This window comes from Anastrepha obliqua, chromosome 4 (assembly GCF_027943255.1).
Source record: "Anastrepha obliqua isolate idAnaObli1 chromosome 4, idAnaObli1_1.0, whole genome shotgun sequence".
In the NCBI taxonomy this organism is placed as follows: domain Eukaryota; kingdom Metazoa; phylum Arthropoda; class Insecta; order Diptera; family Tephritidae; genus Anastrepha; species Anastrepha obliqua.
Window position 1 is genome coordinate 82,434,160 of NC_072895.1, and position 25,547 is coordinate 82,459,706.

Sequence of the window (25,547 nt, forward strand, 5' to 3'; positions counted from 1 at the left end):
TCACTGTTTGGTGCGGATTTTGGTCGAGAGGCATCATTGGTCCATTTTTCTTCGAAAATGATCGAGGAGTGGCCGTAACCGTCAATGGAGAGCGTTACCGGGCCGCGTTGAACGAATTTTCGTTATGAGAAATTGAAGAGGAGGATATTGATGGCATTTGGCTCCAACAAGATGGCGCTACTTGCCACACAGCGAATGCTACGATCAATCTTTTGAGCACTGTCTTCGAAGATCGCATTATCAGCCGAAATTCTGATATCGTTTGCCGCCTCGGAGCTGCGATTTGACGCCGTTGGATTATTATCTTTGGGGTGCCGTCAAAGACCAGTGTTATGCCAACAAACCAGCAACAATTGATGCACTGAAGACCACCATACGCGATGTCATAGCTGAAATACAGCCGCATACAATCGAAAATGTGTTGAAAAATTGGACCGATCGTATGGGATGGTGCATGGCTAGCCGAGGCAGCCATATGAATGAAGTTGTATTTCATCATTAACCGGAAGGATTGTACTTCAAAATAAAAAAAAACAGTTTGGAAAAATATTGAGTAGTTTCTTTTTTATAGCATTTTTAATTCCGTAAAGTTATGTGGCGGACCCTTTACATATTATATGTAGAAGGAAGAGTGCTAATATATCAAGTCCTCACACCTAGTCAAATATCAGAAAAGTGTTATTAAAAAAATATATCTAATTGAGGTTATAGGTTATGTCATCCCAAAATTTAAAGCTTGCACAGGGCAAATTAAATACTAAAATTACAAAAACAAAAAAAATGACTAATGATACATAAATTTACTAATGAAATAAGAAGGTTTTCGGAATCGTAATTTATTAGATAATAATATTACTTTCTTCGTTTCAGAAACTGAATACAAATTTTCAAATATTCATTCAAATTTTTCAAATATTCATTGAAATTTTTCAAATTTTAGAAAGAAATGTTATAGCTGTCACCCTGCAATTGTCAATACGTATTAAATTTTTGTACAACTCACATCATCTCGAAGGATACCTATCCATATTTTTATCCCTCCTATAGATCCGCTAGTGCGTATTTGTATGCCATGAATTTTAGTGTTGTTCTGTACGCGTGTGTATGTGCACATCCAACATACCTAATTTGCATAACCTTAATCTCTTCTAATCAATGTAATTCGTTTGGTTTTGAATGTTTATTTAGATTTTCATCACATTTCATTATAGTCTGTATACTCGTTTCATTCTTTCCACATCGTTTATTAGTTTTAGTTTTATCTTATTTCGTTTTTTGTGTTTTGTGTTTTGTTCATACCCATAGCTTAACATTTCACTATTCTGCGCCTCTCGCTTGTTAACATTTTTGATCATTTTCTGCATAGTTTACTTTGGTATTTTTTTGTTTTTTTTCGGTTTTACTGCGCCATCTCAAGCGTCTCTATAATTGTAATTTACCGTCAGAAACGAGTTGCGTGGTTTCGATCCTTAGTGATAAGCACATCCTCGCCATTAATATGATGATGCACTTCCTCTGGCACGGTTTTCAGCATGCCCGGACTGGAGTTCTGTAGAAAAAGAGACGAAATAAAAATTGTCTATTAAATCAGGTTTAGTTTGGAAGTGAAAAAAAAAATGTTGGTATGTGCCGTAAATTTATTAATGGTCCCCATTAATTCACTAATTTGATTCCAGATGTATGATGAAGAGAGTGTTTGAAAAAAATTTCTTTCCACCCAAGGTGAAGCGTCTTTTCACCTTTCACACAGAAGTTCTATCTGTAGTCTGTTTTAGAAAAAAACGTCCTTTCTGTAATTAACTACAATAATGAAAAAGTCTCTCCTTAGTGGAATTGGTTGTTATATTTTGAACCATTTAAATAATGATGCCGGCTTTCGTAGAATATTTTCAATACACGTTTTAACTCATATATGGCAGTGCTCAGTGATTGATGGCCTGATTTTTTTTAATTTTCAAAATTTCGACTCGTGTATGCTTGATCCAGATCTCAATAACGTCGTGGCTTGGTGTGATAAAAATTTTCTTTACTAAAACTTTACGAAATGCTTTCGGATATTTTTTTCTAGGTTGGTAGGTGCAATGACTGGAGTACCAGTCTGGCACTACCTAAATAGCAATAAAACGCCATTTTGAGACCTCCAACAGGCAGATATCTACAGCCAGGCAGAGCTGCTAACGTAACTCAGAAGACTAATAGTACCGAGGTTGGGCGGCCCAGTGACCTTAATCGTCTAGCTGCTCAACCCAGACATTCACAGAGAAAGTGCTCAATAACCTCCTTCTCCGAAAAGTCCCCACAGCCTCTGCAATGGGAATTAAATGGCAAACTTAGCTTTTTTGCATTTGTGTCTATCGTCTAATGACCGGTAAACACAGCTACGAGTTTGGAACCTGAGTGGCATGGAGTCCCTAGGACTTTCTGAGCCTTTCGCCTATTGAACTGGGACCAAAGGGCTTTCGAAATAGCACACGCAGAAATGGAACTCCGTTCCATCTGTGCTTTCCTGAGAAATATGCTGTGTAGTTCCCCTTTAACAAATGTCAGGGGTATGCTGATGACCGGGTAGGAGATCTGTGAGAACAATTCAATCGACAACTTCTTGGCTAGTTCATCAGCAATTTCATTTTCTTCTACAGGGTGGGCCATATAGCGTTTGCTTTTTAAACCACCTATTTTTTTGAGAATGGTAACACAAATGTCATGTCAAATGTGTTCATAATTTACTTAAAGGTTTGACATTTACGAAATGGGACGCTATACGCTTGAACAAAATTGGGAAATATTGAAAACCTATTTCCAAAGTGGTGAGTCTTCTTCTTCTTCCGCGGTTACAGTAAATCTCGAGCGTTACCATGACATGCTCAACGAGTTTTTGTTTCCAAAAATTGAAGAGAATGACATGGACGACATTTGGTTTCAACAGGACGGAGCAACTTGTCACACTGCCAAAATTACACTCGAACTTTTGGCTATCGTTTTTGAATTCCGATATCAATTGGCCGCCTCGGAGCTGTGATTTAAGCCTGTTGGACTATTTTTGTGGTGAGCCGTTAAGAACAAATGCTACGCGAACGATCAGGATACGATTGATGCTTTAAAACACGAAATCGAAGTTGCCATTCATGAAATTGGAGCCCAAACAATCGAAAATGTGCTTAAAAATTGGATTGATCGAATGGCCTACTGTAAAGCCAGTCGTGGCAGTCATTTGAACGATATTATTTGTTATTCAGAAATGACAATGTTAAATCTTCAAAATAAAAAAAAAGTTTGAAAAAATATTGATAAATTTTTTTTTATAGCCGATTTAAAAAGCAAATTTTACATGGCCCACCCTATATGTTCCTATGTCCTGGAACACAGATCAAATAAATGTTACCTGCACACCCAAGAGATTTGATTTTTCTGCTAAGAGGACCAGACCAATGGATCAACACCATGACGTCGTCAGAGCCTTGATGGCCGCTTGACTATCGGAAAAAATGTTATATCTCCTTCGCTCCCACGTTCCCAATGCATTCTGCATGCCTACAGGATCGCATAGAGTTTTGTACGAAAACCACTAGCAGCATTCGGCAGTTTTAAGGAGATAGATAAATTGGCTGATTTAAAGAAGTCGTTCTAAGTCTAGGCAGTTATTCGCTCCACCACATTTAATTAAGTAATCGCCTTTAAACGCTGTAAATGAATTTTCGAATCTGGTTGTAATTTTTCATTCAAAATTCCTGTTTCTGAGTCATTTAAGTCGTATAACTTCTAAGTCATATTCCGCATATCCCTTTAGCCGGCGCTTTTGTTCACATTTTATTGATCCATAAACGCTAAAGTAGGAATATGCTCTCTTCATGTTACATACTCGAAATTTTTTAAAAGATTCTTATTGAAGAGTTAGAATTTTTTTTTAAATTTGCACAAAGTTTGAGACTTGGATTTGCATGTTTTTTGTAGGATAATGAGCATGATTTAAAAAGAATATATATTAAAATTAATTGAGAAAAAAAAAAAATTGTCAAAATTGTCAATTAGTTCCAGGGCTTTATTTACTTAACGTAGTGAATAAAATTAATTAATAGAAATCCACAAAACTTGCGTGACTGGTTTTAAAAATGTATTGTAGTGCAAAAAAACTTGTCAAAAGTTTAAATACAATTCGCTTTGGAAAACATCAGAATACTAGCGGATGTGCATTCGTTTTTTATAATAATTATTTGCCGCTATCTAAGCAGTAAAAAAAGAAGAAGAGACAATTTATGCATTGCTTTTCATTCCAACCTAATAATTGGTAAAAAACGTGATTTCCATTACCTCTTTTTGAGTACCGCTGGTCAGCAAACAGTGGGACAACTGTTTTTGCACTATAACCATTTGTAGTGGTAAATAACTGTAAAAATTTAGGAAAAGCAAATGCGCTCTTTTGTCATTTCCATTCTCTATCCCTTCCCCCTCTTTCTCTGCACTCTGCGCTTACATTGACACGCACACCCCACCGTTCCCCTCCCTGCCGAGCGGTAGCAGCACTGATGATTTGATTGCAAAAAGTGCTAACAATGGTATTTACAGAGTAACTACTAGTAATGGTTGTAATTTGAAAAGTATACAGCTCCCTTACTACACCAACACCAACACCCACACCGCTGTGATGCGCTCCGTCATTATTATTAGTTTGTGTTTACTTTTCTTTCGTTTTTATGCAAAAGTAAAAAAAAACAAAAACTGGTACAACTTAATGTGACCATTTCACCGTACACACAATTTTACCAACGACTGCATTCGAAAGTTCTTAATATCCTTCCAGGCGAAATATGAAAAAGGACATGGCAATCATGAAAGTGCAACCACGCAAACTGCTAAGCACTCTCCTCTCCAGCCACTCACCCTCTATGCAACGTTGTGCATAGTCTCTTTTTCACGCTTTCTCTTGCAGCCACACAAACTTTGCAGTGCGCTGAAAAAGTGCTCGTCCACTCGTATAATGCTCGCCTCATTTATTCTGAAAAGTAACAAAAATTTTATTTATTTTTTTTTTTTTTAATTTTTTTGCTCCTTATATTTCGTTTTGTTTACGTTTTTTTATTCAAAACATGTTTATGCTACTTATTTTATTGCTCTTGTTGTTGTTAATTTTTTAAAACTGCAATTTTTGTTTTACTTTATTTTAGCGCTTTTATTTTTGTTCATTTCAGTTTCTGCGGTGCGGTGCCGTTGTAAACTTTTCGGCGTGAGTGCCCACTGGCCACTGCAAATTTTCGATTCGCATTTTTTCGCTTTAAGTCATTTCTGCTTCCACTTTCGCTAGCATTTGTTAGGAGTTTGATTGTTGTTGTTGTGGCATTGTTACTTTTTACTTTAGCATTTGGTTGTTATTTCAGTTGCTGATATTTTTGGGGCGTAGCTTGTTGACATTGCTAAATGAAATTGTGCAGCACTTTGGGAATGAGATTTACAAATTGTTTCAAAGGGCTTTTTGTTCACATTTCTCTTGCCTAATATGTATGTATGTATGTATGTGTATTTATAAATTAATAAAGGTATTCCATGCTTGTTTGTAGAAACTTATTTTTATTCACTTTTGTAGGGACTCAAACTCAACCAATCTCGCGGTACGAGACGAATATCAATAGCTAAGTAAATGTGTTGAAGTTTCCTTGCTACTGCAAGGTGGCGCAAAATTAATCATTAAATTTTGTTTCAAAATAACTTTTTTACTAAATAAAAAAAAATATTTTGTGTGAAGAAAATTTTTATTTTGACGCGCTCCTGAGCGTGTCTGTATACTGCAGCTGTCTAGTGATTCAAAGTCAAATATGATTGATGTACGACCCCATTTGCAAAATTTATAACGTCTTCCGATAAGGCGATTAATTTTGCGCCACTTTGTATATGTTGGTAAGAGGTTTTGCATGAAGCGTGAAGTGATTTCTCCGAGACACTGCGGGCGTATCTAATGCGTCATAATTTGTCATTTGTTTTTCGTATTCAGTAATCTTTACACGGCCGTCATTAAGTAATTCCATCATCGAAATAGTTTCTCTCCGATTGCAACACCTAAACTGACTGTTTAGTGTAGTTTTTGGTCACATGAAATTATCGGTCCCTACTTCTTCCAGAATGAAGCTGGGACTGTTTCTCTCAATGGATGAGAGGAATACTTGTAGATCGCTGATAACCAATTGGGATGGACAAAATTGGGAGGAGATGTTATTGACATCAACTGCTTTCAAGAAGCTGGAACTAAGCGCCATACAGCAAGTGAAATAATGGAAATATTGCAGAAAGAATTTGGCAAATTGATTATTTTAAAAAATTAAGTGACCTCCAAGAAATTGTGATGCAAAACGTATAAGACTATTGGGCTACTTATTGTGGAGTTATTCGAAGGCATTGGTCTTTGTAATGGTAAACCCAACTGTTTTTTTTTTTTGATTTAGAAGCCAATTCTCAACGCGCTATTCATGACGTACTAACCAAATTAGGGAAAAAGTACTCGCTCTGAGTTCATCGAGTTCATTTCTGCAATAGAAGGAGTAGAGGTTACTTTAATGGTGTTATATGCAAAACTTAACTGTACCGATTGTATGAAAAACATGGGAAAGCCCTTTATAATAATGCACTCAAATTGTTGGTTTCTTAGCCGTAGAATGGGTCATTCGGTCCTGATAAATCCTCTTACACTTTCCCGTAATATAATATATTCATTTTTATTTAACAAAAGACAAGCAAGTTTGTAAAAGTCTAAACTACCTTTTATGAATATTCTCCTCTTAAAAGGTTTCCTGTCTTCAAGGCACTTTTTCTTGGATTTTATATCTGACTCGATACAAAAAACTTACTTTTACGTTTCCTTATGCAAAAAAAAAGTCGACAGTCAATACTTGATCTTTTAAATAAAAAATAAAAATTAAATAAATAATAAATAAAAAATAGTGAAAAAAATTCATACGGCGTGCAAAATAATTTTCAGTTGTTTATGTACGGCAATAGGCTTTGCTAAGGCACTGGATTAGCTAAGAAGCGAGAAAGAAGGAAAGTTCAATTAACAAAAGTTTCAGGAAGGTATGGAAAATTTCTGCAAAGAAAGCAAAAGAGAAAACCTTCAAAAGCCAAACAAGTCTACAGAGGATCTCTGACATTCAGCAAAACCTACAGCCAGAATTGTTTCAACACTGCACACTCTAAGTTAGCGCTCATGTTTCGAAGAATATCCTGCAAAGTAAAAGTTCATAAACAAATTCTTGATCTCAGTAACTGAACTGGACTGAATTTATTAGTTTCGTGTTGCTTTTTAGCGCCACTTTAATTTTCCAAAAATTACAAGATATCAGAAAGTGTATTTTTTTCACAATAAGAATCTAAGGATTTAAGGACAAAATTTACGAAAAAATTTGAAAAATTACTCCATGTCGATTTAAAGAGAAATAATTGAAAAATTGTGACTTAAAGGGTCCCGGTGGTCTAGAATTTTCAAAAAATCGGTTTTTTTATATTTCGAAAGTATAGGCTTTTAAGAATATACTGTCGGACTCAAAACCACGCCATTTTTTTCCATTTTTGCTTTTTATTTTTTTCTTTATTATGGAACATAGTTACAGTCATACTGATTAATAATTTTTTTTATGCTTATGTTTCAGATAAATAGAAGAGTCAAAATGGACAACACCGTCCAGGTCCAATTTTTCGGAAGTGTCAACTTCAGCACAATTTTTTAAATTATTAAAATTAAATGTAAAATGTCGTTTTTCTTTTTTTTTATTGTTAACAAAAATTGCTGAAGATGCCTAAATTAACGAGCTCTAGACCACCGAGACCGCGATACCGTTATACACTTTTTACAAGTGAAAATTTCTACACACTTAACTAAACAGAAAGTTGAAATATGAGAAAAACATAAACATAAAACTAACTCAAACGTAAAATGTTTAAAAAATAACACTTGATTCGTTTTAAGAGCAATTGCTTCAGGCTTCAATATTATGCTTTTTATTGCTTTTCTGAAACTCATTTTTCATTCTGAAATACCAAAAGCACGGAGAGCACACTTTAACTCGAGAATAAAATGCTGCTAAAAAGAAGGTTGAATGTTACGTGAACGCTAAACATTAGCCGAATCGACTAACATGAGCTGCATCACTACTAAAAAACAGCACTTTCTGCAATGGCAAGATTGCTCACTATACAGTGGCGGATCCAGGATTTCATAAAGGGGGGGGGTCCGGGGTATTTTAGAAGGGTGTTTTTATTAAAAATCGATTTCGTGAATAAAATATGGCATTATTCGCGCTGCATGTCGTGACTAGCCGATGAAAAAACTATTAGCTCTAGATATCTTGTAAAAAAAATTCTAAAAATAGTAAAGGACTTTGATTCAAAATTACAAGAAGAATTGGCGGTTTTTATACATCGTGGGACACGATTGGTGAATAACTAGGCTATCTTTAAACATGCATGAACGTGCTTCTATTCTTTTGTTTCTTTCAACGAGCAGAATACATTGTGTCGAGCATTTGTTGACAAGTAGTTAATGTGATTGTTAATACGCCTCCTAACATGAAGAGAACATTATTTTCTTATTTCGAGCGCCATGATCCAGAATCAGAACCAAAAATAAAAAAGAAGGAAAAACAGGTAAAGTTAAAAATTTGTATCCAAGAACAGTCAGTGTACAGTTGGTGCTCAAATTAATAGAATCACTATGAAAAATTCAAGTTTCAGCCATTTAACTGATAATAATCAAAGAATAATCTATTTTTAATATGTTGTTTATTAAATTTCTATAATACGACAAAAACAATATTCAAACCAGTCTTTTATTAAAAAAATATCAAAAAAAAAAATAAAAAAATCAATATTTTGCGTGAGCACCTCGTGCAGCAATTAAAACCGGAATCCTTTTGGGTATGCTTTCAACGCATTTTAAGCAGTTTGTTTTTATTTGGTCGTCATTTTTCCAAATATTTTGCAGTCTTTCGCTCAGTTGTTCTTTATTTGTAATATTATCTTTCGATATTTCTGTCTTTGTTGACTCTTAAAGGTTTGGTGGAGGTCTGGTGAGTTTCCTGGCCAATTAAGAACCTGAATTTTTTCCTCTTCCAAAAAGCTGCTCACAAAAAGCCAAATATATCGAACGGTAATTTCGACAAAGCAATGATTGCTACAATGTTTCACATTATACAAAAAAGTAGCATTTCCTAACATTTTTGCAAACTACACGTCATTAAACTCGGCAATTTGTTCCTCTACAGTATGATTCTAATAATTTGAGCACCCACTGTAAGTAAAAAGTTAACGTTTTTTGTACAAGATATTTTACTGTAAACAATCATTCTGTGTATACAAGTGTTTTCACTCCAAATCTTTTTAACTCGTGCATATTTTTATTATAACTCAAGATGCAGAGCTTGATTAAGGAAATGTATCACTCTACGTAGTTGGCTTTTTACGTTCTTTACCTCTACGAAATATCATTTTTAGTTTCAAAATTCACAATATAATTTACAATATGAATGAAAGTAAAAATAAACTACAAATTCTGGATTTCTTACTTATTGTTTTAGATTGAAAACACAGAGAAGTCGAACCTTGAGGAAAATACAGTAGAACAAACTTTAGAACAATCTGTAGAACAATCTGTAAAACAATCAGCCGAAAAAAATACGTCAATACAAAACGAAATTCCACCCTCGTTCAAAAACGACATAGCTTACTCAAAAAAAATTCATAAAGATGTCCAAAATCGGCATTTCTTGACTATTTAACCACAAATTGCCAAAAGTCCTGACGTGCTGGAGCATTTTCAAGATCAAATTCGTTTTCAGCACAAAAAAAACTTCAAGAGACACTCGTAGCCGTTTTAGAAATTGGACAAAAATGAAATTACGCAGGCCTGTGTAATTATTAAAAATTTTGAATTGCGTCCGTCGTATTATAATTGTTTTTATTATAAAATAAATTAAAACTGGAAGAAAAATCTAATAAACTGCTAACGCATATAAAAAAATATTGTTTTTTTTAACTTGACTCATACAGAATTGAAACATAAAATTTTAGAGCATGATTCCAATGGGGGGGGTCCGGACCCGAAAACCCCCCCCCCGTGGATCCGCCACTGTCACTATATAATAACATCGGCAATTGAGATTACACTAAATTCGAAAGCGATTGGCAAAGTGGGAGTGTAACTGTTATACGAAATATACAATTTAAAACGATGTTAATCGAGTCCACTAACATTAAAACTGTTAAATGTTATGTAATGTTAAAGTTACAGCAATGTGTTTTCAAATTCCTTAAAGGAGAAATTCTGGAACAATCGCTGCTTTCGTTCCCATGACTGCATATAACCTGTTAATAAATGCTCTTTAACCCTGGAGTACGAATGATCGACGATTCGACGAGCATCGTTTTTTTTTACAAAATTGCTTTTAAATGTGTGTGTCTAACACTCTCAAATTTTGCATGGTGTTAATAGGTCATTGACTCTTGTTGCAAGCAGTCGTGTTTTTTAAACCGCGTTGCTAGAACATTACTTCTTTTTGTTTTGTACTCGTCGAATCGTCGAAATCGTCATACTAGCGTGACTTTTATGTCTGGATTAATGTCATTGCTTATTTGTATTTCTATATTGCGGAATTATTTACTTTGTCCACTTTGTAATTATTCTGATAATGAGAATGTAATTGAAAGCGATGCAGACGAAAGCGACGTGGTGTTAAGTGACGACAGCTTTTCAAAAACTTCTTCTGAATCAGATGAAGACAATGTTTCCCCGTTTGTTTCTAGAAACTCAGGCAGTGATATTGAAATATCAAATAAAACTGAAGAAGCAACTAGTTCACAAAACTTGGGATTAAGACCGAATTCACACATCATAACATTTTCGAAAAATATATTACGTGGAAAAACCTCCACAAATGGTCAACCGTTAAGCTTAAATCTCATGATACAGCATGTAACATAGTGCACAAAGCTCGTGGACCAACTGCAAAAATATCGTTGATCCCCTTAAATGTTTTGAAATGTTTATAAGTGAGGAAATATTAAACGAAATTGTACAATGGACAAATGCCGAAATAAATTTAAGACACAATAATTCTAAACCTACTACAGCCACAAATAGAATAACAAACGCAAAGGAAATAAAAGCTCTGCTTGGAATATTAGTCCTCTCAGCTGCAAGAAAAGATAATCATCTCGCCGCTAGAGAGCTCTTTGATAGTTTTTTGTTTCTTCAAACACGTTTAAGATTTGATGACAAATCGCAACGTATCCAAAGAATCTCTCATTGCGTAAGAATAAAAAAGAAATACCCAAAGAGCTGCTGAACATGAAAGGACGTAAATGCCAAACTTCGATTTTCTGCTACGACCAGGAATTGACATTACTTTCATATAAACCAAAGCCCAATAAAGTGTGAGTGTTAATGAGTTAGTACAAAAATTAATAAATCATTTTCCTATGATAAAAATTGAATTTGTTGTTTATATATAATAGATTAATCGGATGTCAAAATAATTAAAATCATTTATTAACAGAGTATGTTTGGTTTTAACTATACCTGTAGTCAATTAAAAAATACGTCGTCGATTCGACGATCATTCGTTACAACGTACATAAAATATGTTTCGTTCTCTAGGGTTAATAATTATGCTGAGCATTAACGCCGATTTCCAGAACTTTGAGATAATTTTATTTGCGTTCAAATCCTGTTGGCCTATATTTTACTTCCACAAAGTACAACTCCAAAATGTTACCAAATGAATTATTTAACCCATCTTCGGCCGCTACAAGAATTCGACATAATTTTTCCATTTCCTTTTTAGTCAGTGCTTATAGGACCATAATCAAGAAAAATTAAAAAAAAAAAAAAAATTCTGACCATCGGTGTTTTAGATATGGACTGGTCGAAAAATCGACCACTGGCCAAAAACCGTCAAATATATTAAAAAAAAAATACAACATTTATGAAAAAAATTTAGCACACGAAGTCAATTTATTTCATTTTATTTCAAATACAAGTATTTTTTTGTTGTTTTATTGATAGAAAAGTCAGCTTACAAATTTTAATGATAATCATCAAAACATATAGTACATATGTAAATGAATATTGCACTTTTTGCAAGTAAAAATAGTATGTTTCTTGCAAAATTTACACCGCGAAAATTTGATTTCAATGCTTCTCATGCCTTTCATTGATCCGAGGAAGGTTCGATGGACCTTCATCTCCATGTTCGTTTTCATACTCGTCCTCGTCCTTGTCGTAATTCAATAATTCTGTTGTGACTTTATTCTATACTTTGCCACCGCATTATCATGGAGATCCACACCACCCATGCCATGATTATACTCTTGAATAGCTTTTGGCTGCGGGATAGTGATAGTTTGTTTTTTCTTCCGAACAATATCTTTTAGTGCTAATAATTGGATTGACTGTGGAGTTATTAGTTATAACATTGACTACAGCATTATCATTCCACCGAACAGTAAATATTTCTTGCTGATGATCAAGTAGTTGGTCAAATGTTCCTCGTATTTCTTTTTTTAAATTTCTCTAAGGAGAATCGCCCATTCTATTTTCGCGAATAGTACCAGTTGCAAAAAATCGACGTTCGTTCAGAGGGCACATTAGATGGTATGAAGAGAAAAAAATTATCAAAGAAAATGATGTGGCACTCGGGGTCAGATACATTGGCAAGCAAGTCTAAGACTGTTTGTGCGCCTAGACCAATAGTTTTATCGTGAGGGGTTGCTGCTCCCCCGTACAATGAACTAGAAAATAAGTACCCACTTTCAGATCACAAGCACCATGTTTTCAACCCAAACCGGATTGGCTTTCCCTTGATAAACATTTTGCAGGAGTGGCGTCCAAAGTATGGAATCATCTGTTCGTCTATAGAGAGATTATGGATAAAGACTCCAAACTACATAAACTTTTTGTTTAGAGCGTCAGTAATAGGACGAACTTTCGCAATACGGTCTGCTGCGTTTAAATTCGTGCTGTCAGCGAGATGGAAAAACTGCTTAATTTTTTTAAACCAATTACGACTCATAGCCTGCTTCACAATTGGAATTCCCATGTCCGGTCGAACAGACCAGTAGTGGTCAATGTGTGGCAAAGTATGGTACCCCGATAGGTACAATATTCCAATAAACCTACGTATTTCGATTCGCGTGATGTTAATTGGAGCATTGTGTTGGTTTGCATACTAATTTGTGAAAGTGGTAATATTTGTGATCAAAAAACAATGTAAAGAGATCATAGGGAGATTTTGAGCCTACAAAATGGTGCAATTATATATACGTATACAAAAAGGATTGATTGCTTACCAATTTCAGAAAACATTTCTTCCAATTTGATTGCTTCCACATTTATTGCGGTCCTTGTGTATTGAAAATCTCTGGGTTTTCGCCATATGGGACGGGCAAAACCCGATTTACTCAAGCGAAAAACTCTAGAACTAAAAATCTTAGCGGAATGCCAACATTCCACCGCTGCATCCCTTTTAGGATAGTTCTGCCCTAGTTCGATATTAGACGAATGAGAACTAGTTCGATTTGTAGGCATTTTCTAATAGTCCCGTACCATCCAATATAGGACAGGTTCGATTTTGGAGGTAAGGTACTAGTGCTGAACTAGAATTTTGGTTCACTAGTAGTGATTTTCCCTGAAGGGGTAGTACCTTTCCTATACCACAAAGATAATCACTTCCATCTCTTTCAATAAGAAAAAAATATTGCTAGATTTTGTTCTATCCTACATGACAGTTCCTGGCCAGCGGTCGATTTCTCGACCACTAAAGTTTACGTCTATGAAACAGTAAAAATTATTGCAATATCGATATGTTACTTTTTTGATTCTCTTAATTTCATCTTTTCTCTTCACAATAAATTAGTAAGAATTATTACAATAGTTTTTTTGTTTTTCATTATTTTTTCATCTGCACAAAAAACACGTAAAAATAGTGATAATTTCATTCTTTTACAAAAATCTGCCCTGAACCTTTTTTTCTTAAAAAATTATGCTCTGGAAATTAACTAAACTCCAAATTTAAAACTTGTGAAAACTGATCAATAAATTTACATTTAGTTTCTGAGATATTGGAGTCCGAAGTTGGTGGTCGAAAAATCGACCAGCTGCCGAAAATGGGTTAACTAGATTCTATGATAAGTATTCTGAATATTCCATCTCTGTAAACTATAAAAAATGCTATGTTTTCTTCATTAAAATGAAAAAAGTAAATTATAAGTTGAATTTATTTTATATTGAATTGTTTAGTATTAATCTGTATTTCATAGTCGGCGAGAAATACTGCATGTTTAGATTATTAAATGAGTAAATTAAATTAAAGTCGAGTAGAATTTACAGACATCAAGTCAAGTGGGATACTTAAGACAGTACAATTAGGAAAATAGGAATTATGAAAATTAAATTGGATGTAGTTGTATGCTAACGGTACAGTTTTACAACTAATTCTGTAAATTAAAGTCACCAATCGTCGCAAGCTAAGATTACCTACTCAGACCAAAATGCAAATAGCGCGGCGAGAGAGAAGAAAATAGAGTGTTCTGAATATAACGTTCGCAATTTCCTGCTCTGGCTGAGCACAACTCCGTTATCTACTTTTAAAAATCACTAAACTTCTACACACTTACCACATCTCCATATCCACTCACTGAAACACCATTGACACCCGTTGGTGGTGATGGCTGCTGCTGCTGAAGTTGTTGCTGCGCCGCACACAACATTGACGCTGCCGCCGCAGCCGAATGGGGCGGCATACCCATACACACCAATCCGCCTCCAGGTCCCATCGTCTGCAGCAGCCCGTTGCTGCTCACGGGCACTGCTACGTTGGGTGGCAGTGACTGCGACTGCGCGGCGCTAATCACTTTGTGCGCAAATATCGGTGGCGGCGGGGTAAATGTGGCCAGCTGCGAGGGATGTGACATGGTGACGCCAGTGATGGTAGTTTGACCGCCGAACATAGGACTCGTCGAATACATGGGATGGTGTGCCAAATCGATCTATGCGATGCAATAAATAAAGTGACAGAAGAGGAAAGGAATTTTTGAGAGTTTGTGAAAATTTTTTACAAATGTATGAAAATGTGTGATTAGTAGAAGTAGTTTTTTGGTTTAGTTAAATGTTTGTTTAGTAAATTAGTAAAAAATGCGTTGAGTGCGTCGGTGCGGCAACAACATATGTGGCTGAGTTTGGCTTTGTGCTGATGAGCTGATGAGTTATTTGGAGGAAGATCGCTTTCGCAGCTGTAGTTAGCACATATGTATATACATATTTATGTATGTAAGTAAGTATGCTGTGAATTGTTAATAAAAATGTAAAATTTATTGCAAGTGAATACAAGCGCATATACAAATACACATATGTAGACATTAAGATGACCAAACAAATATTCTTTTTCGTAACATAAATTTTTTCTATACCCAAAAAGCAGAAACATACATTTTTATAACTTTTATATACGAAATGTGGTCACAAAGCTTTTATTTTACAATAATAATACTTATAATAAAACAAACAAAAAACGGCTTATCAATTTTGATTTTTATACAATCTCTTCCAATGCTTTTCAGCTAACCTATGTATATACAAAGTGGCGCAAAATTAATCATTCATTTTGTTTTTGAATAATTTTCTACTAAATAAAAAAAAATTGTTGCGTGACGAAAAACTTTATTTTGACTATTACGTACTTCACTTATATGTTTGAATACTGTAGCCCTTTAGTGTACATGTGCCAATATGATTGACGTGCGCCCCCATCTGCAAAAATTGCACAAGGTGGTGATTATTTTTGCGCCCCCTTGTGTATTGTAGTTTCCTCAATATAAAAATCCAACCATGGTTATATGTATATATATATAATTGGCGCGTACACCCCATTTTGGGTGTTTGGCCGAGCTCCTCCTCCTATTTGTGGCGTGCGCCATGATGTTGTTCCACAAATGGAGGGACCTACAGTTTTAAGCCGACTCCGAACGGCAGATATTTTTATGAGGAGCTTTTTTATGGCAGAAATACACTCGGAGGTTTGCCATTGCCTGCCGAGGGCCGACCGCTATTAGAAAAATATTTTTTTTTTCTTAATTTTGGTGTTTCACCGAGATTCGAACCGACGTTCTCTCTGTGAATTGCGAATGGTAGTCACGCACCAACCCATTCGGCTACGGCGGCCGCCATACCATGGTTCCCATTCCTAAAAGAAGTATTTTACCTTCAAATTCTATAAAACCTAACGGTTAAGTTTTGTTGAAAAATTCAAATTCAGTAATTTGAAGTATACTTTTCGTCTTTGTTATCTTCTTGGAAAACCTATCTGCACTAATTGCGTTCGCCTTTCTCAACTATTAACACTTAAAAAAGCAACTGTCTTTCTTTTCTGTTTTTAGTTGTTTTCAAAATATCAAACTTTGGCCTAATTTTCACTGCTTCTTTTCAGATAACCTCCTGTGTTAAAACAAATGCAAATATTTACCTACTGCAGTTAATTAATTTATAAATCAAGTTGAAGTGTTTGTCTTTCCACGACAGAGCTTAAAGAAATTAAATGAATATATGCACTCGCACATGTGTAGGTATATACACACATACAAGCATATGTATTACACAAATTGAGCTGCAAGTCGGTGGGTTGCCTCATGTGTCTTATGCTTTGTGTACACACACATACATACATACATAGAATTGAAGGGATGTGTGCGCTTAGTATGCTTTTGCTTATGCAGAAGTACAAATATTCCTTGGTGCACATTTTTTGGATTTATCTTTGAAACTACGAACGGAGAATAAACAAAATTTTCTGAATATTTTAATTTAACATTGTAAATTTCATAGTTCGTTTTATAATTTTAGTTTAATGTGTTTTTAAAATTTTCTTTCATCTGCCTTATATTAAATTCATTCATAAATGCACAATATTACAACATTACGGTGGCACGGTGACACGTGCACGCAGCTTGATATAAAACTCAGGTTTTTTGTAATTTTTCTTCTGATTCAGGAATTTCTATTATTGATGCTTTGGGTTTTCCTAGCAATTCATGCATTTAGCGCCAATGATCTGTTTTCCGAGAAACCGAGAAATAACTTTGGCATCTAAGACCCGTTTTCTTAACTACCTGTCAATGTTATTCCAATAAGAAAAGGTAGCTGGACAAAGTTGTTTATGCATTCCTGAATTATAATTTTTGCAAGAATGAATACAAGTTTGCGCTTTTCGAATTCAATGTCAGCTAAAAAAGTACCATAACAGCATTTTATAATTCGCGCTTTCACAAGTAAAATCGCGACACTTCATTCTTAATTTATTTAATTTAAAAATTACGAATCTTGAAATCATAATATTACCGGGACATTCATTGAATGTTTAGAAACATATAATTTCTCTTCCTTTTGTTAGTTTTTTTTTTCAAATGATGACGTCAACCATTTATCAAAAACCCGAAAAATAAAGAAGCGGTTTAGGGAAGGCGCCGACTTTAGAATTCTGTACACCGTTTAATAATTAAAGAATGACCGAACTTCAGCCTAGACTTTGGCTTCGGCCATATTCGGTCACAAAATTTTAAATTCCAAATTTCGCCCAAAACTTTTTTCCGTATAGGCCGAATAATTATGAGTACCTACTAAATTAATTAATAAATGTACACAAGATTCATATTTTTATGAACGTACATGTGTATATGTATGTTGTGAGCTGAAATTATTGTGGTTGAAACAATCTGCCTTCTTTTACCTTTTTTAAATAATAATACAGGAATTCTATTTCTGCAATTTCTCGGGCAATCGCGAACTATTTGAAAACAAAAATTTCTTTAAAGAATAGATCCAGCAGACAACAAAAAGGGTTCTAGACCAATAAGCTATGTTAAACCTTAAGGTGTTAACTTACTTTAGGGAGCTAAAAAGCAACCTAATTTAAAGATTTTTCTACATTTACTATTTTTGGAGGTAATAAAAGTTATTTTCTCTTTCCAAGAAAAAAAAAATAATAATAATCATGCTTTGGATCGACAAAACTAAACAAGCTGCAGCAAAAAGCGCGATACTACCCGATGTAGTCGCCAAAAGTTTATGACTTGAATCAAATATTAAGAGTTTTATAGCCCAATCAAAAAAATTAATGAAAATCACGTTCTTCTTTCTCTAGAAATTATCTTCTGCATTCGCATGAACTAATCTTTAAAACACTTGTGTCACTTATAACTGGATACCTCAAAAACGAGCTGCTTAAAGGCTACAACCACTTTTTAAGGGGGGATTCTACTGTAAAAATCAAATTTTCATGGATTTTGTTTTCATACTTGTATTAATTTAATTAGTAAAAAAAAGTTTAGGGTTACATAAACACAGGTCTTGAGTGTACAAAAAAAATTTTTAAATTTATTTTCATTTCAAAATGGCAGCTGTACAGCCGCTCCCCCGAAACGCCTTTTGAAATCTGCCCACACTGTCGCGCATTTAAAAAAAATCTGAAATCAAAAAACCCAAATTTTTTTTATTATATATCATTATTTTTAGTTGTTAAGCCTATTACTTGCAAAAAAAAAATTTTTTTGTAAAATTTTTGAAGTTTTTTAAAAAATCGACATTTTTTTGTTGTCATTTTGTTATTAAAAAAGGGGTTATAAATAATAAATTTTTCCCCACCATAGCTTTAAAAACTAGTAAATATTGTTAAAAATATACTATCAAAGTTTGAGCTTGATATGTTAATTTTTCACGGAGCTGTGATGTGGGCAATTTTGAAAACGTGGTTTCGAGAAAAACACGCATATGACCGTAAACCTCTCGAGCGCTCAGTTTATACCTGCTTTGCTAAAACTTTTATAACTTGAAAACTATTCAAGATTTCTTTTTAAGATTTTCATGGAACATTCTGGAGTTGTTTCTGAGTATGTTTCAACAAAAAGTAAAAAATCGATTTTTTTTAAGTTTTACAGTAGAGTCCCCCCTTAATAGCTTAAAAATTTTACGTCGTAATACTTTTCATATCATAAATTAGGACGATTAGTTATCGCGATATTTAAACTCGAACTAAAAGCTATACAAAAACTGAGTGCTCAAAAATGGATTAATATATATTTTTTTGCAAGTAAGTACTGGAAAAATTACGGAAATCATGAGTATGTACTACTGTGGGCAAGTATGTACTACAGTGGACAAAAAGTAGGGTGAATTTATTTGTCAAACTTCGCGGGATTAAAATTTCGCTCTAGTTATTTTTCTTATGAGTTGGCAGCACTGTCAATAACATCTGGGTCAACTTTCATGTGACATTATCAGTAATACTCTAATACTCTAATACTCTTTACATTATCAGTAATACTCTATATTTACGCTTGTGTTTACCAACCGACCAAGAGTGCTTTTTTCGATTTTTACAATGTCTGATTTGATTGAGCAGAGAAGTACCATCAAATTTTGTTTGCGGAATGAAATTTCGGCCTCGGAAACGTTTAGCATGTTGCAGAAGGCATTTGGTGGTTCGACCATTTCGCAGAAAAATGTTTATAAGTTGTGCAAAGACTTCAAAGAGGGTCGAGAACGTGTTGATGATTTGGAGCGCTCCGGACGACCATCGACGTCAACAGATGACCAACACGTCAATAAAGTGAAGGAGTTAGTGCTCAAAAATCGTCGGTTGACTGTTAAAGACCTTACTGATATGATCGGAATATCAGAAGGATCTGTGAAAACCATTTTGAAAGACCATTTGGGCCTACAAAAAGTCAAATCTCGTTTGGTACGGTACCGAAAACTCTCAATTTCTTGGAAAAAAGTCGTCGCGTTGATGTGTGTGAAACAATGCTTTCGGACTATTACGACAAGCTCAAATGCATCATTACGGGAGATGAGACTTGGATTTATGCTTACGACCCTGAAACAATCGACCAATCAAGCGAATATCGTGCTAAAGGCGAGGCCAGACCGAAAAGAGCACGTCAAAGTCGTTCAAAAATAAAAGTCATGATGACAGTTTTTTTCGATTTTCGTGGTGTGGTGCAATATGAATTCCTTCCACCTGGCCAAACTGTTAATAAGGAATATTATTTGAGCGTTATGCGTCGTTTACGTGAAGCAATTCGTCTAAAAAGACCAGAATTATGGGCCAACAACTCTTGGTTTTTGTATCACGATAATGCACCGTCTTACACTGCAATCATTCTTCGTGACCATTTCGCCAAAAATTCCACGCATATTGTTCGGCAACCACCGTATTCACCGGATTTGGCTCCGTGTGACTTCTGGCTATTCCCAAAACTCAAGAGACCACTCCGGGGAACGCGTTTCGAGTCGATTGAGGAGATAAAAGCTGAATCGAAGAAGGTGCTGATGGCTATACCGGAAATGGACTACTTGGCATGTTTCGGGGATTGGAAAAATCGTTGGCATAAGTGTATTTCATCGAGAGAGGATTATTTTGATGGGGATAAAATTGATTTACAAGAATAAAGATTTTTCATTTTACAACCAAATTCACCTTACTTTTTGCCCACAATAATGAGTTCTCTAAAAAAGCAGCCGTTTGTTTTTTCTGAGCGATTTCATGAATTTGTACCCATCTATTTATGAGTTACAAAATTGTCCTGCATTTTTGACTCATATTTACCGTACCTATAATTTGGCGGTCGCCGTAGCCGAATGGTTGGTGCGTGACTACCATTCGAAATTCAGAGAGAACGTAGGTTCGAATCTCGGTGAAATACCAAAATGAAGACAAAGTTTTGTCTAATAGCGGCCGCTCCTCGACAGGTAATGGTAAACCTCCGAGTGTATTTTTGCCATGAAAAAACTTCTCAGAAAAAAATATCTGCACATACTACATAAGTCTAAAATGTAAAGATCCCATAGTTTTCTATGTCGATTTATCGTAAGAATATATGAAAGCATGATGGAAAGAATAATGACATGGCGCCTATGGTGGTCCCGTTACTTTGCTCTCAGCGAATTTGACAATGAGTTACGTGATTTTAGCTCCAGTATGGCCAGATTACCATTTTCGTAACGTGATTTAGCTTTTTGTTTTGTTATTTAGTCTCGGAGTTTTAGTTCTCTCTTCATGACATTTTAGCCTGTTGTAATTAAAATGTAATGTTTATAATTTAGTAAAATATAATTTTTGTAAAAATTATTTAAATAATTCACTCAGTTTTATTTAGCTTTACTTTTTTTAACATCTGGTGGCATTGCCCACGATTGCAGGTGTTGTTGGTGTTCTTCTGCTGTCGGCAGTCAAATCTCTTGCTCGCTACTGCAGTGTTGCCTAACTTTGGATATAAAAACGCACTAAAATGCCCATTCAAAGAAAATAACCCAACAAATTTTTATTGAATCACTTAAAGAACTTTGTATGCGTGGCAAATTGTCTTTAAAATGTGCATTTTTTTTTAAATAAATGTGTTATGCTTATGTACAATTTAATTTATGGGATTTTTTTGTTTAGCGAGACTCTTTTGTTAAGGGAACGACTTTTTTGCTATATTTGAGGTTATGTAACTAGATAAGGTACTTTTTTTGTAAAAATGTCAGTACAGTTTCTTTAGTATTTTCTGGTATTTTGTTGCTTATTTTTACAATGAATACACCTCTTGATGCCCTATGTCCCACTGAGGATTGATGGCCGGAAGAAACGATTACACCTCTATGGTTTTAATCCGCATTCAGTAAATTCAAACGCCTTTTAAAATGTGTAAAAAGTTTTAGATCTTAAGAAGAGTTGAGAAGGGGGCATTTAATATTCTTGCATAACCTTAAAAGGAGCAAAAAATTAAATTCACACTTTCAAAATAGCAAATTTTATAAGAACCAACTAATTTTCATTAGCACTAAAATCTTCTCAGAGTGGCCTTTTTTAACCTTCTTTTGTATAATAATACAGTTTTTTTTTTAAATTAAAGTTTCGGTAGCTTTAAATAAAAAAAAGAAACAAACACGAAATTTCAAAATTTTCGCATTTTCGGTATAAAAAAGCACTAAATATATTGCGAAGAGCAAATGGTTGGCAATACTGCACAATTTGGAAAAACGTGACGTCTCGTACTCTCTGATGGGCCCAATCTTTTTTCTATCATTCTTGATACGAAAGGATGAAAACTGTGAATTCTCCCAAGAAAAATTCAGACGTAGATTTTCATATCGCCGACACACATCTAGTGTTTTTGTCCGCTCTATTAAAATCTGTTGCCGGAACTTTGTGGCTTTGGAAAAATTTTGATTTTGTCAATATTTGTATTACTAAATATGTCGTAAAACAAATTCGCTTTGGGACTTACAAGAATCTAAAAATATTTGTGTTTTCGCCGGGAAAAAAATCGGACCTTACTTCTAAAACCTAAATCATGTATTAGCATTCGGTCAAAAGATTGCGTTTAAGCCGTCAAAGTCATTTACCCGATATTCTATGTATCCCACTCACCACCACAAACTCAGCTCTCAATGAATCAATAGAAAATCACGTGAATATTGACACACCCTTTATGCTCATGCGTATGCTTGTATATCCACATGTGCGTGTTTTCCGAAACAATGCCTTCTGAAAGTAATTTCATTTATGCTAATTGGATGAACATGAAATGTTGGTGCGAAATTCGGACAAGTAATCATGCGATGTTTTACTTGTTAACTGCATTTAAAATAGACACACATACATATGCACATATTCATTATATATACACATATATATAAATTTATTTAATACTCTGCAAGTGTACACACATGTAGGTACGTGCGAAAATTTGTCTGTATGTGTACAATCTCACAAGCAATTTTGTGCTTGTAATTAAGATTACAGTTTCTCATTTGCATATCACAGCTTTCGGAACTAACATTCGCATAATTTGTATTACAATTTATTAAGATGATTTATAAAAACTAATTTATTAAAATACATGTTTAGCAAATATACAGAGAAATAAGTGAATATTTATCACTCAGCTTATTAAAATTTGTAACAGAAGTAAAATAAAAAAATGGAATGAGTTTTCTTTAAAAAACTGAAATTAAAGCCGAAAGCCTCCGATGCTAGCACTGCACTATTTTCAGTTTGTATAATTATTTTATAGTTATGTAAACCTTTATAAAATAAAATAAAAAATAAATAAATAAAGAAGCGATCAAAAAACTCGAGCTTAAGCAAATACGCGGTTACAAGTTTTTTTCTTCGCCAATGGAAAGTTACCCAAGGGAAGTTTAGGAATCCACCAGTTTAGGAAAAAGTGCTTGCAAAATTGAATCGCATCGCCCGTGCACTTTGCCGCCCATCGCCTCTAAAATAATGGAAACTCTCTTCCTCAAAAGATTGATGCTAGTCATAGAGAGACAAGTGATTATTAAAAATCACCGATTCGACTTGAGAAAAAACACAGCAGAATCGAAAAAAAAATAATAGTTCGTCAAAATTCTGAAAAAAGTTAGTAGTTTGGATGTTTTTTCAAGTTGTTAAATTTTTGTAAATTACGAGCAACATTTGGAATTTTGATATATCAGGTTTTTATTATAAAATTTATTTTATATTATTATATGTATAGATTTAAAATTTTTGTATCAAAATTCACTAAAAAAATTAGCATGAAAAATATTGCGGGTAAGATAAAGGGGTTCCTTTATTCGCTGGGTCATGCCGTCCGAATAGATACAAACGCTGCGGCTCTGAAAGTATTCGATGAGGTACCAGCTGGTGGCAGGAGAGGAAGAGAAAGGCCTCCTCTGCGTTGGAAAGACCAGGTGGAGAAGCGCTTGGTTTACTTGGCGTATCCAACTGACGCCAAGTGCACGAGGAAGAAATGAACCGGCCAAAATCGCTTAAGCGGTTAATGCCCCAATGATGAAGAATAATATAAAGTGGCTTAATTATGTGAGCACAAGCAGATCCACCTGCTTAATTAATAAATTTTCATGTTTCCAAATAGACTGAAAATAAACTTCTGCACCAATTTAAATATAACAATTCTAACAGTCTTCCCAACTTTATTCACTACTCAATTCCCATCCGACCAAGCGAGAGAAATCATAAAAACAATAAAAGCTCAAGTGGTTTCAAAAATACCGCTAATCGTTTGTTTGTGCAACGTGTGATTTTCCCACAATTTTGAGGTGAAAGAAAATTGTTTATAAATCTTTGTAAAAATACCCACATCATGAGGTACGAAAATCTACTACACCGACAACAATAACAATAAAAGTGGCAACCACAAGAATATTATGTGTGAAGTGCATTATTACGATATTAAAAGGAGGACAACTGGAAAATTTTAGACACCAGATAGAACTAAAAAAAAAAAACAAAAAAACAGAAAATAAAACAAACTACAACTGGTAGCGAGTAGAGGGAGCGTAATAGTTATTATAAAAGGTGTGCAAGAGTCTAGGGAGCATGGAGCGTATGGCGTAAGCTGCACTGCGGCAAGGGTAAGGTAATGCATAGTGAGCTTAATATGTATTTGTATGTGTGTGTGTGTATGTATGGATGCGTATGTATTTGAGTAGATGGGCGAAATTTATGTGGGCACACACTCATTTGTGTGTGTGTGTGTACGATATATATATTAATATGCTCGTTGAACAATAAAACTCGGATTTTGGAATTGTATTGCCTTTCTAGTGTAATAAAAATGGTGTACAGAAAAACAACAGCAATAAAAATGAAATCATAATGGCAGCAGTTTTTGAAAGCACACAAACCAAGAACAAATGGGCATGCACACCTACACATGGACGCATATGGGAACGGGGGGAGGCAGCCCTGCATGTTGGTGGATAGCTGGCAAGTAGAGCACAAAGCTTTGGACATGGCAGGACAACTCCAATTGCAATCTAACTTGCTGAGCTGCAGTATTATGTACTTATATTACAGCAACAACAACAACAAAAACAATAAACGAGCAGTGCACACAATGCAGCGAGTAGAAACAAATGAAAGGCACGCAAGGTGTAACAAGAAACTGAGGCGTGTGGAGCCTTTTACGGAACAACGGGCAACTCTTTCTTCACTATGGCGCTTCGTGTTGGCCGCAATCGGACCACAACAAGAGGCAAACAGGCAAACAATGAAGCAGCTAAGCAGAGAGCATAGAATTTGCCATTCACAGCTGCAGGCAAGCAGGGACCTAGAATATGGTTCGAGTGCAGGCAGCTGTGGCCGTTGCAATTGGATGCGAGCAAAAGTCGAAAAAAATAATATAAAAGGGGGAAAGAGAAAACTTGTAATTGCAAGCAAAAAAAAAAAAAAAACAAAAAGAAAAACACAAAACAGAACACAAGTGTAAACTCGAATAACGCGCTGTAGTTTTTAGTGTTTTGTTGCTGGTGCGGTTATTGTTGTTTATGCGATGACTTTCAATCCACACTTTTTGTGTATTTATGTGTTTTTTGCACTTGTTGCTGCTGCCTTCCGTTCGCAAAGTAAAACGCGGCTACACACACACACACACATGCATGCATATATTTCCCTCTTCTTCTCCCCTTCTTCTTCTTCTCTTCTTCCTCCTTAAGCGCTTGTTTATTGCGCTTTGTCGACACTCAGCGCTGG

General features: G+C 34.8%; 1 protein-coding gene across 1 annotated transcript in view; it reads right to left on the reverse strand.

The window, feature by feature from the left end:
* Positions 1–969: 969 nt before the first annotated feature.
* LOC129244248 (hemicentin-1) overlaps positions 970–25,547 on the reverse strand; it is a 216,812-nt gene continuing 192,234 nt past the window's right edge. Inside the window, exons 19-20 of the mRNA XM_054881864.1 lie at positions 14,650–15,021; positions 970–1,549 (exon numbers count right to left, since the gene is read on the reverse strand). Coding sequence (XP_054737839.1) covers positions 1,442–1,549; positions 14,650–15,021 — 480 coding nt within the window. The 3' untranslated portion in view covers positions 970–1,441. The remainder of the gene's footprint in view (positions 1,550–14,649; positions 15,022–25,547) is intronic.